Source organism: Anopheles stephensi, chromosome 2 (genome assembly GCF_013141755.1).
Source record: "Anopheles stephensi strain Indian chromosome 2, UCI_ANSTEP_V1.0, whole genome shotgun sequence".
Classification (NCBI taxonomy): domain Eukaryota; kingdom Metazoa; phylum Arthropoda; class Insecta; order Diptera; family Culicidae; genus Anopheles; species Anopheles stephensi.
This window is the reverse complement of record NC_050202.1, coordinates 12,012,670-12,027,374: the sequence shown is the minus strand read 5'-3', so window position 1 is coordinate 12,027,374 and position 14,705 is coordinate 12,012,670. Positions and strand designations below refer to the sequence as shown.

At 49.7% G+C, this 14,705-nt stretch overlaps 3 protein-coding genes across 6 annotated transcripts in view; 1 reads left to right on the top strand and 2 right to left on the bottom strand.

The window, feature by feature from the left end:
- The window catches only part of LOC118504046 (speract receptor), a 47,072-nt gene extending 44,375 nt beyond the window's left edge, over positions 1-2,697 (bottom strand). For 2 of the 4 annotated variants that reach the window (XM_036038045.1, XM_036038050.1), the window contains exons 1-2: positions 2,419-2,697; positions 1,210-1,440 (exon numbers count right to left, since the gene is read on the bottom strand). The gene's annotated coding sequence lies outside the window, so the exon portion shown is untranslated. Of the gene's footprint in view, positions 1-1,209; positions 1,441-2,073 lie in introns of all 4 variants that reach the window. The other 2 variants (XM_036038048.1, XM_036038046.1) reach the window with 2 other exon arrangements.
- A 2,308-nt stretch (positions 2,698-5,005) lies between these two features.
- Positions 5,006-12,140, top strand: LOC118504043 (kinetochore-associated protein 1). Its single transcript, XM_036038042.1, has 10 exons — positions 5,006-5,230; positions 5,326-5,561; positions 5,652-6,059; positions 6,130-6,320; positions 6,397-6,842; positions 6,916-8,133; positions 8,209-9,376; positions 9,461-10,470; positions 10,548-11,825; positions 11,911-12,140. The coding sequence occupies exons 1-10, from the start codon at positions 5,135-5,137 to the stop codon at positions 12,019-12,021; spliced, it is 6,162 nt and encodes a 2,053-aa protein (XP_035893935.1). The 5' UTR covers positions 5,006-5,134; the 3' UTR covers positions 12,022-12,140.
- LOC118504045 lies at positions 12,074-14,556 on the bottom strand. Its single transcript, XM_036038044.1, has 3 exons — positions 14,084-14,556; positions 12,907-14,007; positions 12,074-12,388 (listed from the first exon to the last, which is right to left on the bottom strand). Exons 1-3 carry the CDS (start codon positions 14,156-14,158, stop codon positions 12,224-12,226), a joined length of 1,341 nt encoding a protein of 446 aa, XP_035893937.1. The 5' UTR covers positions 14,159-14,556; the 3' UTR covers positions 12,074-12,223.
- Positions 14,557-14,705: the final 149 nt, after the last annotated feature.

Genomic DNA, 14,705 nt, shown 5'->3' with positions numbered 1-14,705 from the left:
GAGAAACAACATTTGATACTGTCAACAGAGCGCTTAAAATCAATTACATTTTGGATGGGAAAAATTAAATAATCCTGGTTTTCATCACTTTTATTTCAATTTTATGAGCCTAATTTATAGCTACCACATATTAGCATCTTCTAATGAACTCGTAAAAAGAAGTTTCAATTCGAAATGATTCATAAAAAAAACCTGTTAAACTTTGCCATTTATTGCTCTTCTTATCGTTCTCCGTTGCCAATAATCGTTAAACCATCCGATCAAGGCGCAAAATTGTACATCCGCCAAATGTGACCTATTTGCTAGCCCTAGGGGCAGATTTTTGCGCCATTCAATTAAAACATGCTAATAACCGTTTTTTTATGTAAGCTTTCCTTGGCATAGATCGCTGAAAAACGCAGATGCTAGCGGCGGACAGATGTCTTTAACGATTTGCAATCCGAACGATGTTTTACGACCGATCTTTTACCGCGCCGAGTTTTTACCGGGCGTATGAACGACGCAAAAAAAAAGAAACTCATCTATCGCAGGTCGATGGTGTCCTGTAATAAAACCTCCGCGACTTGGTTTTTTCCCCTGTCGGTGGAGCTCAAAAAAGGGGTGCCGTTACGCGTGCTGATGCGTGAGAAACGATTTCGTTTGCCAGAATCGATGAGTTTCGATGGCCCGAATCCGATAAGCGGAGTATTTTAAGTGATACATGAGTGATAAGCAATAAGTGCTAAACAATTTATTACTGAAATAATATTTTTAAATTGCGACTGAGCAAAAAAAAACTTTAATACACGGTTTGAATTTCATAAACCTTCAACAAAAACTTTCTGTCCCTTCGATTTTCCTTATTTATATATTTAATATTCAAACTCGTTCCAAATATTCAAGCCTCCTTCTGTTTGGCTTAACGACATACTAGATTAAGTCGGCGATCTAATGGCTCACTAGACAACAACTAACTTGCTTTCTAGTTAGTGGGCTAGAGCGGCCCGATGAAATAGTGGTAGCGAAGCCCGTCGCTTACTCAAAGGTACTGGGGTCGATTCTTATCCATATCCAACATTTTAATTTACAATAGAAATTTAGGTAAAAAAGCCAGTAAGTACTAGTTATTTGTAAGCCATAAATAAGGAACCTCCAGTTGTTGTTAGTCTAGTTTCAAAGAAGATGTTGTTTTTAAGTATAATCATTATTAAAGTAAAAATATGATCTTACCTTTCAAATGTGTTCTCCTTCAATGATCTGTCACTTCAAAGCTGTGGCTGGCTGCACACGATCACAACTCTATTTCTAGAGCTAATGCTTAAACAATTTTCGCACTTATTCTTCAGTTATCACTTTCTTTTTTCAATTTAAACTAAAATTACTGTTAACACTGGATTTACAATATGTAAATTCCCCCTTTGAATTACTCCTTCAAATGATCATCAAAATTGAATCAATTATCTGGAAACGGGGTGAGCTTAATTATTACTAGATCACGATTGACGCACGTAAAACCAAACAACCACACACATGAAAAAAAAACTTGTTGAACTCCACTTGAAAAAAAAGGTTCACCCGTTGGGGGAAAGCAAACTTAAAACGCCAAGTACGCAACGCAAATAGTCACAACGCATGGCTACGACAACTAAAACAAAAAAAAAGGGGGCCAAGCACGCTTCGGACTCAGGAGAAAGATCTCCTGAGCAGCAAGCAAACCCAAGAAAAGCCGTAACTAAAAAAAACGTCAACAAAATCAACCAGAAAACAGACATCCCGTGAACGCAGTCTTACGTTATTTATAAATAAAGAACCACACGGGTGAAACACCGCCGACAACCGTTCGAACCGTTGTCCGCCGAAACGATCAGGCAGGGTCGGTCGCTGACTTTTCACGTTTTTTGATGACGAGTTTTCCCCGAGTGCGACGTACCCTTTGCCGTGTGTTCTTTGTTCTGAACGGTGAAGTGAGGAAAACCCCGCGAAAATGTGATCGAACCCGATTTCGCCCGATTTAGCGTGATCACGATTCGTGATTTAGAAAACGATCAACTGACAAAACTGATTGTTTGGTATAGTAAAACCTAGTTTTCTTACCTGAGAACCAGCTGAGTATATCACTTAGTTTGAGAAGTCTAACAAGCCTTATAAACGACGCTTAGTATACATAAGTGCTCCTGCAGCGCCAACCAGCTCAAACCCCAATTTGAGGACTTTTCTTAAGTGGAATTTAAATGCCCTGCTACTATTAAACTACCTCATCACTACTACCACTACCACGAAGACTACCAACACATCTGTTGCCGCTTCCACTAGCTCAGCAGATACAAAAAAACCTGTTCCACCCTAAACGGCCCATAAACACACCATCGCCGAGCAATAAGTAACAACAACCACCACACTACACTACACGCATCTTATGCACTACCCCATGCAGCTCACCCTTAACACATCGCATCACACCATCACACCGAGTGCAACGAATGCACGCGCCGACCACACTGCATGCACCGAACCGACAACAACAACAACAAAAAACCGGTGCAGTTTTTGTACACACAAACACCAATCCACGAAACGCCGAGCACAGTGCACGCACGCGGTAGGCCAACTTTCTTTCGGATGCGGGACAGCTGACACCGAGCAGGCACGCACCGGAACGGGAACACCGAGCAGGAGAGAGAACGAACCGTATTCGCCAAAGTCACACCAATAACTGAACTGACTGTCCGTGCACGAACGACGAGCAAACCTTCGCGTAAAACACGCACGGCTCACGTTCACTCGCGCGGTGCTGAAGCGTACGGGTGAACACGTGTCTGCAAAGGCAGGGTTCGTTAGTGGATGAACATGGGCTGTTGCAAAAATCTTTAGCTCACTTTCGTTCTGTCCTTTGTCATGAGCGGACAGAGCAGTGTCATAAGATCTAAAAGGACATTAGGGTATAAATAGCTAAATGTGTCTAAAGTCCCTTCCTGATTATCTTCAGCACACAGAACTGACACTGCTGCTGGAGGTGAGTAATCTTCAAGAAAATTATAAATAGAAAGCCAAGAACCTCTCGAGGTTGTAGATCCAAAGCAGAAGATGGTGGCTTATTTATACGACGTAGCCGGATAGCCCTATGTTTGTGATAATCTCGTTAGACAAGCTGTTTAGGAAGTATTAAATGCCCTAGTTGCTGTTCCTCACAGTAACAGTTCCTTGTTACTGTTCCTCATGCAGATATTTTTAGCACCGAGGGTCTTGCTGACTGAAGCTTAGATAATGTAATAGTAAATGTGAGTAATGTTTTCAGGGGTGGTCCGGTGGCCGAGCCGATAACGGCGCCGGTCTTCACACGGCAGTACCGAGGAAGGTCCCTTGGACCGAGGACCGAGAAAGGAACCTTGAAAGGTCTCGGCATGGCATTTCTAGCTTTCTGTGACTTAATTTTACCCGTATAGTAAAGTAGTCAGCCTTACGTACGGAAGGCGGTCTGGATGGGATTTGAAACCCTAGCCCTGCCGTGTGAAGACCGGCGCCGCTGTCGCCTCGGCCACCGAACCGTACCATAATTCAGTTACACTTAGGCTTAAAATGGACCAACACACAGTCAGATCTGAAAACCCCTGCCATTCATTCACGCAAAATGAACATCAGCTAATGGTGTTCCGAGGACCAGTTTTTCACCGATTTCCTTTCTTATTTCGCCGGTAGTAAACCGTGTCCACCGTGCATCAAGGGATGAAAGGCAAGCCACGTGGGATAAAATGGAGGAAGGGGAAACAGTAGCGAGGAACGATTCAAAATCCGAACGTGCCATGTGCGTTCTCGGGTTTGCTATCGGAGAGTTCATTCATTTGCTCGTGAGCCAGTTTGCCGGTGTAAACAAAATTATTGCATCTTCTACAGCTGTCCAATCAACACGGTCTTGAACGGAACTGTTGTCTCTACTCTGTAACTAAACATTTCTAGAGCTATATGAGCTTCTCTTTTTCCATCGCTCATAGTCTGTACACCATTTGAGGGATTATGTTTGGATCATGTTCCATTCCAAAGCTTTTTTTGTGTTTTTAAGCACAGCACAGCATTGGCTTTTTTTTATTTAATTTTTGCTTCTGGCTGGATGTTCATTTCTGCATAAGGGGAGACGATCCATACGGGATTCGATACCCGGTTGTGTCTCGATCTCGAGCCGGCCGTAATCCAAAGGTTCTTTACCCCTCTCTTCTTAGCCTAACGACCTCTTAGGTCAAGCCTGCCATACTATACTTAATGATACCACATAGTTGGATAGTTGGAAGTCCTCCCTACAGGGGAGCAGCCTAGATGGGATTTGAAACCCAGTCTTATCGTATAAAGACTAGCTCCGTTGTCTATCTATCGGTCTTTCGGTGACCCCTCAAAGGTTCAGATTATTAAAATTCTGCAGTTGTTACATACAAAGCTGTTCCCTTTGGTTTGGCCCTGTAGTTAACTTAATTACCTCGTATCCTTCAGATCGCTTTTTCGCTAACATATTTGAACAAAATGTTATTAGAGTAGTGTTAACTATTGTTTTTTTTTTATTCATAAAGAACGGCCTGGCCGTATTGCTTAAAGCTAAATTACAAATATAAGTACAATTCACGATGGTTTGGAAACATTTCCTTCTCCAAATCGTGAAATGGCACCTTATAACTATTGTTTTTATCATCTAGCTAATATTTAATTACAATTCCACATTTATGCTTGTGATTCTGACGATTAATTGCCAATCTAGAATACACATCAGAAAGCAGCTGCATGCAAACAAGAGAAACACGAGAGATGATGAATTGTGGTAAAACCTTCTTGTAAAAAGAGTATTTCCAGTATTATAAAAATATATTTTAATGAAATAACACACGTTCCTGAACCGGCGTACAATTAAAACGAACAAATTAAACAAACAGGCCCGACTTCATCCCGAACGTCATCCACGCGATCGTGCTGCTTCTTGCCTTCTGTCACAACAATCAAAATACGCCGTTCGCGTCCGAACTGTCAAAAAATCAAACTCAAAAAAAGCGGTCCTTTTCGTTAGCGGTTCTTCCATTGTTTTGTCTCCGTCGCTTGCAACGAAAACTTCGATTCCGATTGTTCGTTCTTTAATTTTGGTTGTTTTCCGTTCCCGTTTCCATCGTCCGTAAAAAAAATGTGGTCTTGCGTTGAACCGGTTTCATCGATCGATGAATCAATCGTTGGAGTGTTCTGTACCAGTGGATTGTTGCGAATTTCATCCCAGGAAACGGTAATGCTCGGAGTGCATCCTCCTATCGCTTACCTAGTGGCTTGTTGCATGCATACCGTTTGATTGACTTCGTTTCCCGAAATCTCTCTCTGCAGGTCCTGAAAACTCCAACCATAAATGGAATATTGCAAAACAATCGATTGGTCATATCGATCGACAATGCGTTGATACTGTACGAGGACGAAAAACGCTGCCAGCAGGGCCAGTTTGTTGACGCTGGGTATCCGGTGGAAGTGATTGCCGTATCGGCGAGTGGAAACATCATCGTGAGCGGCCTCTCGAACGGTACCATCGTGGTGCTGCACATATCGGGTGTTATTGTGTTTGCAGTGTATGTACATCCTGTCCTTTTTTCCATCTGCTTTTTAATATTTATTATAATTGTATTTTTTATGGAACAATCATACATTTCTGATTGCAGCGAATTGCCAAACACCGATGCGACAGTCGGAGGGACCACCTTCGCCGGTATATACGATGAAGGCAATGGACGCTTTTTGCTCCACACGACAAAAGGATTGCTGCACAGACTCGTCCTGGATGAGGGTGCAATCGTTGAATCGATTGCTTCTGGTAGCTATCAGCAGAAAGATACGGTCCAGTTTGCACAGTACGAGAAGCTGATTGGAAAGCAGTTCAAAGACCCGATCGTGTGCTTCATTCCGATCCGCCAGTACAGTGTGGGAAGAGACGGTAGCCGCACTCTGCCGCTCGTTGCGGCTGCAAACCAACATTCGATTTACTTTTACCGTGAGGCAAACGCTGAAACTGTTCCACTGAAGCCGGAGTACAATGGTGTGAAAAAGATGTTTACACTAATGGGCTGCAAGTAAGTGTGGGATTTTAATGTTTTTCTTATTCGCAGAACGTTCCTAATGATTTGTATTGGTTCTCCACAGGTATGCACTAACCTACAGTGGTCAGCTGTTTGAAATATGTCCACTAACGAAACTGATGTCCGAATTGCCGTGCTCGTTTCGCATCGAGCAGCTCGTCATATTGGAAGCTACCGGGGAAATTATCGAACTGCTCATCACCACCAAGCCCGACACCAATGGAAAGATTCTGATGAAAATCGTCAGCTTTCCGTGTAAGTATGCCCAACTGCAATTTTGCCGCCTTTCAACAAAAAAAATCATCCTCAATTTATTTAAACACCGTAACAGCAATGGAAATTCGTCAGGAAATGGAAATGTCCGAGCACACCTGGCTGGTGCAGCAGCCGAAAAATTCCGCCAACATCTACTACATCGCCGGCCTAACGCACCAGGAACCGGTGGTGCAGGAGTTCGAGCTGAAAATACTGTCCGAAACCGACCCTTCGCTGCGGCTGATAAAGTTGATCAAAATCGGACGCCTGGATGAGGCGGAAGAGTTTGCCAAACAGTTCGAGCTGGATGTGCAGCTGGTGCACCAGGCACGTGCCAAGCTGCTGCTCGACGCTCTCGGCACCTCGCCCAACGCCGAGGACACGTTCCGCAGGCTGATGCAGGTTTTGGCGGACGTTACCGATCCACAGTTTCTGACCTCCGTGCGGGACGCTAGCATTGCGGATAGGAACATGAAGAAGCGCTTCTTGCAGTTTCTGCTGGCGAAAGTGTCAGCTGCACAGGTAAGCAGAGCAATGTCTTTTAAACTACCCACAAAGCGATGTATTTAACCTTTGCTTCGTCCCTTCGGAATAGAACGTTGAGATGGATTCGGTGATCGATATCAACGAGCGGTTGCTACGGATGGAAACGCTCAAGCTGATCGATCCGTACGAGATCGACCAAGACTGGCAGCAGTTTGTGTACCACGACAGTCTGTTGCAGCTGTGCACCGAACTGTTTCAGAAGGATATGGACGCGGCTTGCCTGATTTGGTCGCGGCACATCGCCTGCATACTGCCCCAGCTCGATGACACCAAGGTGGCGCTTTTGCTGCGTGCCATCCCGAAGGAAACGTCCCCATTGCACGTGGTCCAGTGGTTGCTTCATTTCGTCGGCCCGATCCTGCACCACCAACCGCAGCTAATGCATCTGCTGGTACAGTTCATTGTGACGCGTGCGAAATCCTTCCAAAAGCTGGCCGGCTGGCCCATGATCGGTCTAACGTTCATCGAGGATGTGATCAAGCTGCTGCAGGAGGTTAAGTTCCCGCTGGTCGATCTGCGGCTCCAGTACGACAGCAACATGGCGGAGCTGCAGCGGATGGCGCGGGCCCTACGCGATCTCGTCACCCTCAAGCAGCAGTTCAATCTGCAGGCAAGCCTCGACTGCTACATGCAGGAGGATGTGAACAGTACCGCGTTCCGGTTGCTGCAGATCACGCCGCTCAACCTGCTCGCCCGCATCGTGACCGAGTTTCTGTACCAGTTTTTCATCGGCAAGGAGCAGCTGCTGTACGATCAGATCGTACGGTACGTGATGTTTCTGCTCGCCAACCAGCACAACAGCTTCTGGGATCAGCGGTGCGTCACGCTGGTCGAGCTGCTGTACGACGAACCGCTGCAGCTGCAGACGGTGCTCGCTATCTTGCGTGCCGCACCCGTACCGTGGTCACCGGCCATCGCTTCGCTGATGCGGTACGCGGCGAGCGATCTCCCGATCGCGGCAGAAATAACGACCGAGCAGAACACGCAGACGATCAAGTGTTTGAAGGTGAAGTACGGCTGGAGCCTGAAGGCACTGATCAACATCCGGCTGCTGGTGCAGCGCGTGCTGAAGCTGCACCTTCCGGAGATGCTGGCCGACATTCAGGCGATCGTGAAAACCAATCCGGCGCTCGCGTTTACCACCGACGTGAGCGTCATTTTGAAGCTGGCCGAGTATGGGGACGTCATTGCGGCGGCACAGTATGTGGATGGGTTGGAGAGGAAGCGGCGAGACGATTGCTGCCGGAGCAGCATCGCGATGATGATTGTAAGTGTTCCAAGTCTTCTTACGTGTTATCCCCCTTTCTAACACACGAATTATCCCTCTTTCTCATTGGCCTAGCGCATGATTGATGGTGGAAAAATTTCAAACGACACTGCAATGGCGTACCTGGAAGCGCTGAACATGCTGAAGCGACGTGCCAACCCCGACCAGCAGTCGGCCATCCAGCAGATCGTCAGCATCGTCCAGCTGCGGACCGAGTTCCGATTGGTCGTGTCCTGCCTCAGCTACGCCAGCCCAACCGAACGAACCGGACTGCTTCTCACCGGCATCCGATACATCCTTCACAAGCTGCAGGGGAATCGCGACCAGTTTCTTGATCTGCTGCTCGGTGCGATGAGACGCCTCTCGTCTCTGTTGCGCATCAGTCTGCTAAACGCCCTGTACGAGCTGATGGCACTGCTGAGGAACGTTCATCTGAGCTGTCTGCTGGCGGGCCAGCTGGTCGAAATGGCCGACCTACGGCAACCGGGAGCGTTCCATTCGGTGCACCGGATCGTTTCGCTGCTGCTCGTGCAACAGATGCGCAGCATGCAGTCGAACGATTGTTACGCCTGGATGGAAGATCCACTGACCTTTCCCGTGTGCCGGGAGCTGCTAAACCAAGCGGCAACCGACTGCCCGAAGCAGGTAGCTGTCCGACTGGAGCTTTTGCGCTGGATTCAACTCGGTGCCCGGTACTATCCGGTTGGTGTTGGAGAAGAATTTGGCAAACGCACGGCCATCCCCGAAACGGTGTTTAACGCCCTGTACGAGCGCCTCGCGGACGATGGCATGCCGAAACAGACCAATGGTACGAATGGAGCTGCACCTGCCAAAGCGAAGCGTGAATCACTGTCCGCGTTCGATGTGGTGAATGATGAGTTTGATCAGGTGAGCGTACCACGCAACCGGCACGTACAGGAGCAGGAAACGATCGTGCACTGCGTTGGGTTTGCGCTGCAGATGGTTCTGCTGCGCGTGAAAGAGGACGCACGATCGAGTGGCACGTTCGCGCACCTCCTGGCCCTGATAGGGCCGCTGGATGAGGTGGCCGTCTCGACCGCGTTTCAAGCCGCTCTTGACGGGTTGATCCGTGCCAAGCAGTACCCGCCCGTTATCGGGCTCGTGCACATGCTGCGTTCGTACCAACCGACCGTCGGGCTACTGATTCCTGCTCCGTACGCGGAGAATGTTTGCCGTAAGGCAATCAAGTACATGCTCTCGCAAAAGGAACCCAATTATAGCAGTGAGTATCATCCCCTTTTTTTGGCCTGTCTTTACCGCTGTTTCGCGAGATATTAATAAGCGGTTCGCTCGATCTACCTTCCAGGTGCCATCATGACACTGTTTACGTGCGAGCAACGTGACGCCTGCCTAGAGTATCTGCGCACCAATCTGATGAATGAATCGCAACGCATCGCCCTGCACACGATGCTCGAGTTCTACTACTTCACCATCGGCCAGGAGGAAAAGGCGGTCGAGGAGCGTAACCAGCGGCTCCGCTACACGCTGTTCTACGAGCTGTGCAAACTGGATCCATCGCTCAAGGCGAAGAAATCCTTCATCTTCCACTCGCAATCGGATCTGATGAAAGAGCTGAAGCAGAAGGTGATCAGCGTTGAGCTGTTGCGCAAGTTAAGCGATGCCTTCGGCTGGGACTATCAGCAGATGCTCGTGTCGCAGGTGATAACGCTGCTCGGCCAGCAGGAGCTAACGTTTACCGTGCGCACCGATGCGTACGGCCAGGAGGCGATCGTTATTCACCAGAGCGCGGAAACGATGCTGGCCCAGCTGCAACCGTACCTGGCGGAAATCGACAACCAGCTGCTGCTCTGCACCAAGCTGACGAAGTACATGGAGCAGGCGAACGGATACTTCTACGAGCAGTACTTCTGCATCCTCGAGATGCTGGCCCAGTACAGCGAGACGAAGGACGACATTGCGAGCTGGCGCACGATGCTCGGCTTCCTCACGAATCAGCTGACCGGGCGCCGGCGGCAGCGACCAGGTCAGACCGAGCTGGACGCCTGGACGCGGCTACATTCGGATGGGGACATGCTGCCGGAAATTGCCAAGTATCGGTACCCGTTCATGCTGATTCTGCGCCAACCGCTGAAGGTGCTGCTGAAGGAGGACATTTCGATCGAGAACTATCACAAGCTGCTGATACTGGTGTCGATGAAGGCGTCGGCGGAAGGTTTGGATGGGCAGGAGATGAACGATTACTTCTGCCGGTCGGCCGTCATCAATTCGCTCAATGAGTACAAGATACAGAACAGGGAAAAGACGCAACACTCCGAATGGCACCGGCAGTCGAAGAACAAAGCGTTTCTTCAGTCGGTACGGTTCGGTTTTTGGATCGGTGAAGTGAACGCAACAGTTCGATTTGACGCCTTTCTTACGCCTTTATCTTGCAGATACTTCGCATCGTGGACAGTGTGTGTGACCTGTCGATCAAGCTCTACATCCTGTACTACATCACCTGCAACGCGCTCGATGGGGACGATCAGGTGAGCGCCGCGTACGCTTGCTACCAGTTTGCCCGCAAGCACGAACCGATGCTGATCGGCAACCCGGAAGCGAAGGACAAGATCGAGAAGATTTACCGCAAGTATCCGGTGCTGAAGACGCAACAGCTGCTCCAGCAGAACGGCGTCACGGACGAGAAGCAGTACCAGCTGGTGAAAAACCCCCACGAGCTGATCCAGGCCCTGTACACCGAATCCTGCTTCCAGAAGGTGAACGTAAACGAGCTGGCCACCATCATCGGCCAGCTGCACGATCTGGACGTGGAAGCGATCCAGATGGGACTGTTGCAGAAGTGGCTCACCATGTTCGGTGGGTCCGGTATGGTGGCTGGCGCGGACGGTTTCAGCAACGGCAGCGGCATGCTCGAGGAAACGCTCTACGACGATCATAACCTGTCCGGTGCGAGCCAGGAGGATGACTCGAACGTGCACGAGTGTATGGCGCGTGCGTACTACATCCTCAGCAGCTGGCAGCGGTCGAAGAGCGTCGAGTTTCTGGTGGCCGAACTTAACGCCAGCCTGGACGCGTCGAACGGCACATCGGACGTGAGCAAACAGCTGCAGATCTACCAGTGCTTCAGCAAGCTGGTCGATGACGACTGTACGACGTACCGGGAGTTCTTTACCCAGCGCCGGTACGTTGCGCTCAAGTGTGTCCACCTGCTGAAAGCGCTCGGCATGCATACGATCTCGGTCGCACGGTTCGAGGAGGCGGACAAGATGGCAATGCTGAAAATGCTGTGGCAATCGCACGCCACCAACCCGAAAGGGTTGGAGGTGTTGGCGCTCATCTGCATCGGGTACGGCATATACGTGCCACAGATCTGGAACGGCATACTCAAGCAGATGGCCCGGTTGGGGCTGGTGGGCAACCTGTGCGCCCTGATCGATATCGTCACGGCTCACCGGCAGCTGTTCGGGCTGGAAGGATACCGGATGGCTTGGGAGCTGCTCATTAAGGAACCGTTCCGTAGTGCCAATCGGGAACAGTCGCTTACGGAGGACGCACTGCTCGCCCGTTCGCTCGTCATGGTACAAAAGTGTCCGATTTCGTTCCGCCTGAATCTGGTCGAAATTGCGGACGTTTGTGTGAACGTGAATCGGATCAGTATGGCCGCCGTACTGCTGGGCTTTTGCGACGAAGCGCAACGGGAAGCGCTCAAGAAGGTAAGGATGAGGCGGGGTTGTAGGGAGCGGTGGTTTTTTTTTTCGCCCACCCGTTAAACGTTTGCTTCTCACCCCAACCGTCTAGCTAATTGCAACGATCGCTGTGCCCAACCTGCACGATCAAATACGGGAGCTGGAAGAGTTTGGGCTGGCCACCACGATCACGAAAGCCGTCTGCCGGGAACTGATGGCTTAAGTGGGAGTTCCCCTGTTTGCCACCGGACAACCGTACAAAACACCGGCCACCGTTTGCGCGTATCATAGACTATATATTTTTCTTCTTTTTTTAAAAAATAAATAACTATTAACATGAAATCTTGCACGTGCACACACAGACCTGGCAGTCCACAGGTCCCAGGGACACCAGACACCAGAATCGCATGATCCGAATTACATTTCTAAATTCTATCACTTTTAGCTTCATCGAACGCTACCGCCAGGGTCGGCATCATCCGCTTCAGCTTGTCCAGCTCGCGCTGATACACGCCGTGACAGTGGCTAACCCGAAGCCAGCGTAGCGCGGGAAACCGTTTGACCAGTATTAGCAGGTGAGTTTCCTCCAGCTGTGGGGTGGGAAAGGAAAGCATTAGTTTATCGTTTAATGTGCTGAATGTCTGGAACTTAGTTGGTAGGTTGTAGGGCACACTGAAAGGAACTTTGAAAGAGTCGATCTCGCACCAGAAATGGTTAACGACTCCTGTGCTTGTTCTATATGATCAATCAGGGGATACAAATCACACCCTGACCACATTGAAATCGCAAGTACTGTTCTTGATAGGCCTTGATACCCCTTCTCAACTCTCGTCCAATGAGTTAAAATCAAGCCTCTCAAGCCCTTAGTCTCGGATGCATGGTTAAGCTAGACCTTCTGGAGGGTCCAAGAATGGCCAGAATTCAAGATGGAATCTTCGATGACCATCAACTGTTCTTTTGTATATTTCGTTGAGGCCACTCTGAGACAGACTAAGCGATAATGGGGGATAAAACTAGATCCCGAGTAAAAAACAAGGATCCATGACGATCTTGATGGAGAAGGACTTGCTGTAGATGTGATAAGGCATAAGCCCCAAAGAGCACTTACCCTCCGGTAGTAAGCGATCACCATCCGCTCGACGCTGTACGTCGGCGTTAGCTGCAGCATCTCGGGATAAACCTTCACGTTCATCAGCGTTAGCGATCGCATCCGGTGGAACGCCATCAGCCCTTCGATGCCCTCGAGATACGTGCCGGGCAGTTCGGCCGACCCGAGCTCCAACGATTCGAGTGCCGGCAGGTGCACATTCTGCAGATTCACCCGACACGCCACAATGCGTAACCGCTGCAGTCGGGTCAGGCTTGCGATGTGCTTCAGCTCGATCGTACCTTCCGCGACTTCGAGCGACAGTTCGCACAGCTGCTTCAAACCGTCCGCAATGGTGTGCAGGACGTAGCTGTCGATAAACTTCACGCGCAGCTCCAATCGCTGCAGCTGATCCAAGCGCTTGAAGAACGCTATGCTAATGTTACGCTCACTCTTGGTCATCCCCTTCTGGCGCCGGTCGATCGCAAGCTCACGTAAGCGGGTTGGCTTAAGGTGGTAGAAAAAGAAGCTTTCCTTCGCATCGAACACGATGCTAAGCGTGCGGAGCTGGTGGATGAAGTGTAGCAGAAAGTCGAGATGCTCCTCGGACAGGACGTGCAGATGCAGGCGAGAAAGCTTGGGTGCTACGAGCCACAGGTCCTGTACGCCACTGCACACCAAGTCCAGCAGGCGGAGCTGGTCCATCTGTAGTATGAGCGGTTTGCGAGGATGCTCCGTACGGCAGCTGCCCGTCAGGTGAAGCCGTTGTACGGTGCGAAGGTTAACGAACTGTTGCTCCTCGCACAGCGCAACCCACCGTGGATCGTTCGGGAAGGCTAGGTGTAGCGCTACGGTGGATGGCGACGGGACGATGGTTGGCAGCAGGCGCAGCCCTTTGAAAGCATCTCCATTGATCGCATTGTCCAGCTTGAGCGTCAGATTCGGGTAGGTGCGATGCATCGGATGCTTGTGCAGGGTGAGCGTACGTTGTCCATCGATCACGAGCGTTACGTGGCGGGTAATGAACCGGTCCGACAGCAGGACTGCGTTCCAACGGCGACAAACCAGCGTCAGATTGCGACGCGACCGATAATCCAGATGATCGAATATCTGTTCCAAAATCTGCCAACCATTAAACGCGTGTGTGAGTGTTTGTGTGTGTTGTGATTTTCGGGCCCCTTGTCCCGGGGCAGCTTACCTCATTGGGCATCTGGTTAAAGGTCGCCATCTGAGACGAACCCGCGGGAGGAACGCTCCAACTGCCGCCGAGCATCCAATCACTTCCGGGACCGGAACGACGATCCTCCGACTCTAATCTCCACTGTTTACACACAGCCGCAATCAACCGATTCTCCAGCGAGATGTATCACATGATAGCAACAACCGGCTGAGCCACTCACATTACTGTCAATCGGACGTACGGTGGCGAGTGTTTGGAGGCTATTATTTCGCGCCTTTCCCCCCGATTTTCGGCCAACTATCGTTCTACATCTATTTCGCAAGTATTCTTTATCTGGTTCGATTCATCGTACGCAACGATAAGGGCGCGAGACGTACCATTTGATGCTTCCTGCCGGTCGTTGGACACTAACAAACAATCGGATTGCGTTTGTTTTTGTTTATGCGTGCGTGTGTTGGGGGTCGGCGGTGGAATAGTGGGAGTTTTGATTCCGTTCGGCACATTGGGCAAAGCTGGCGAACGTACGCGGACAGAATATGTTTTGTGATCAAACGAAAGTGTTTGAAATTTTTGGTTCGGTGCGTAAAAGTGCGTCATTGGGATGCGGGGGGAACCAAAATGCATAACTCCGGAAGTCACT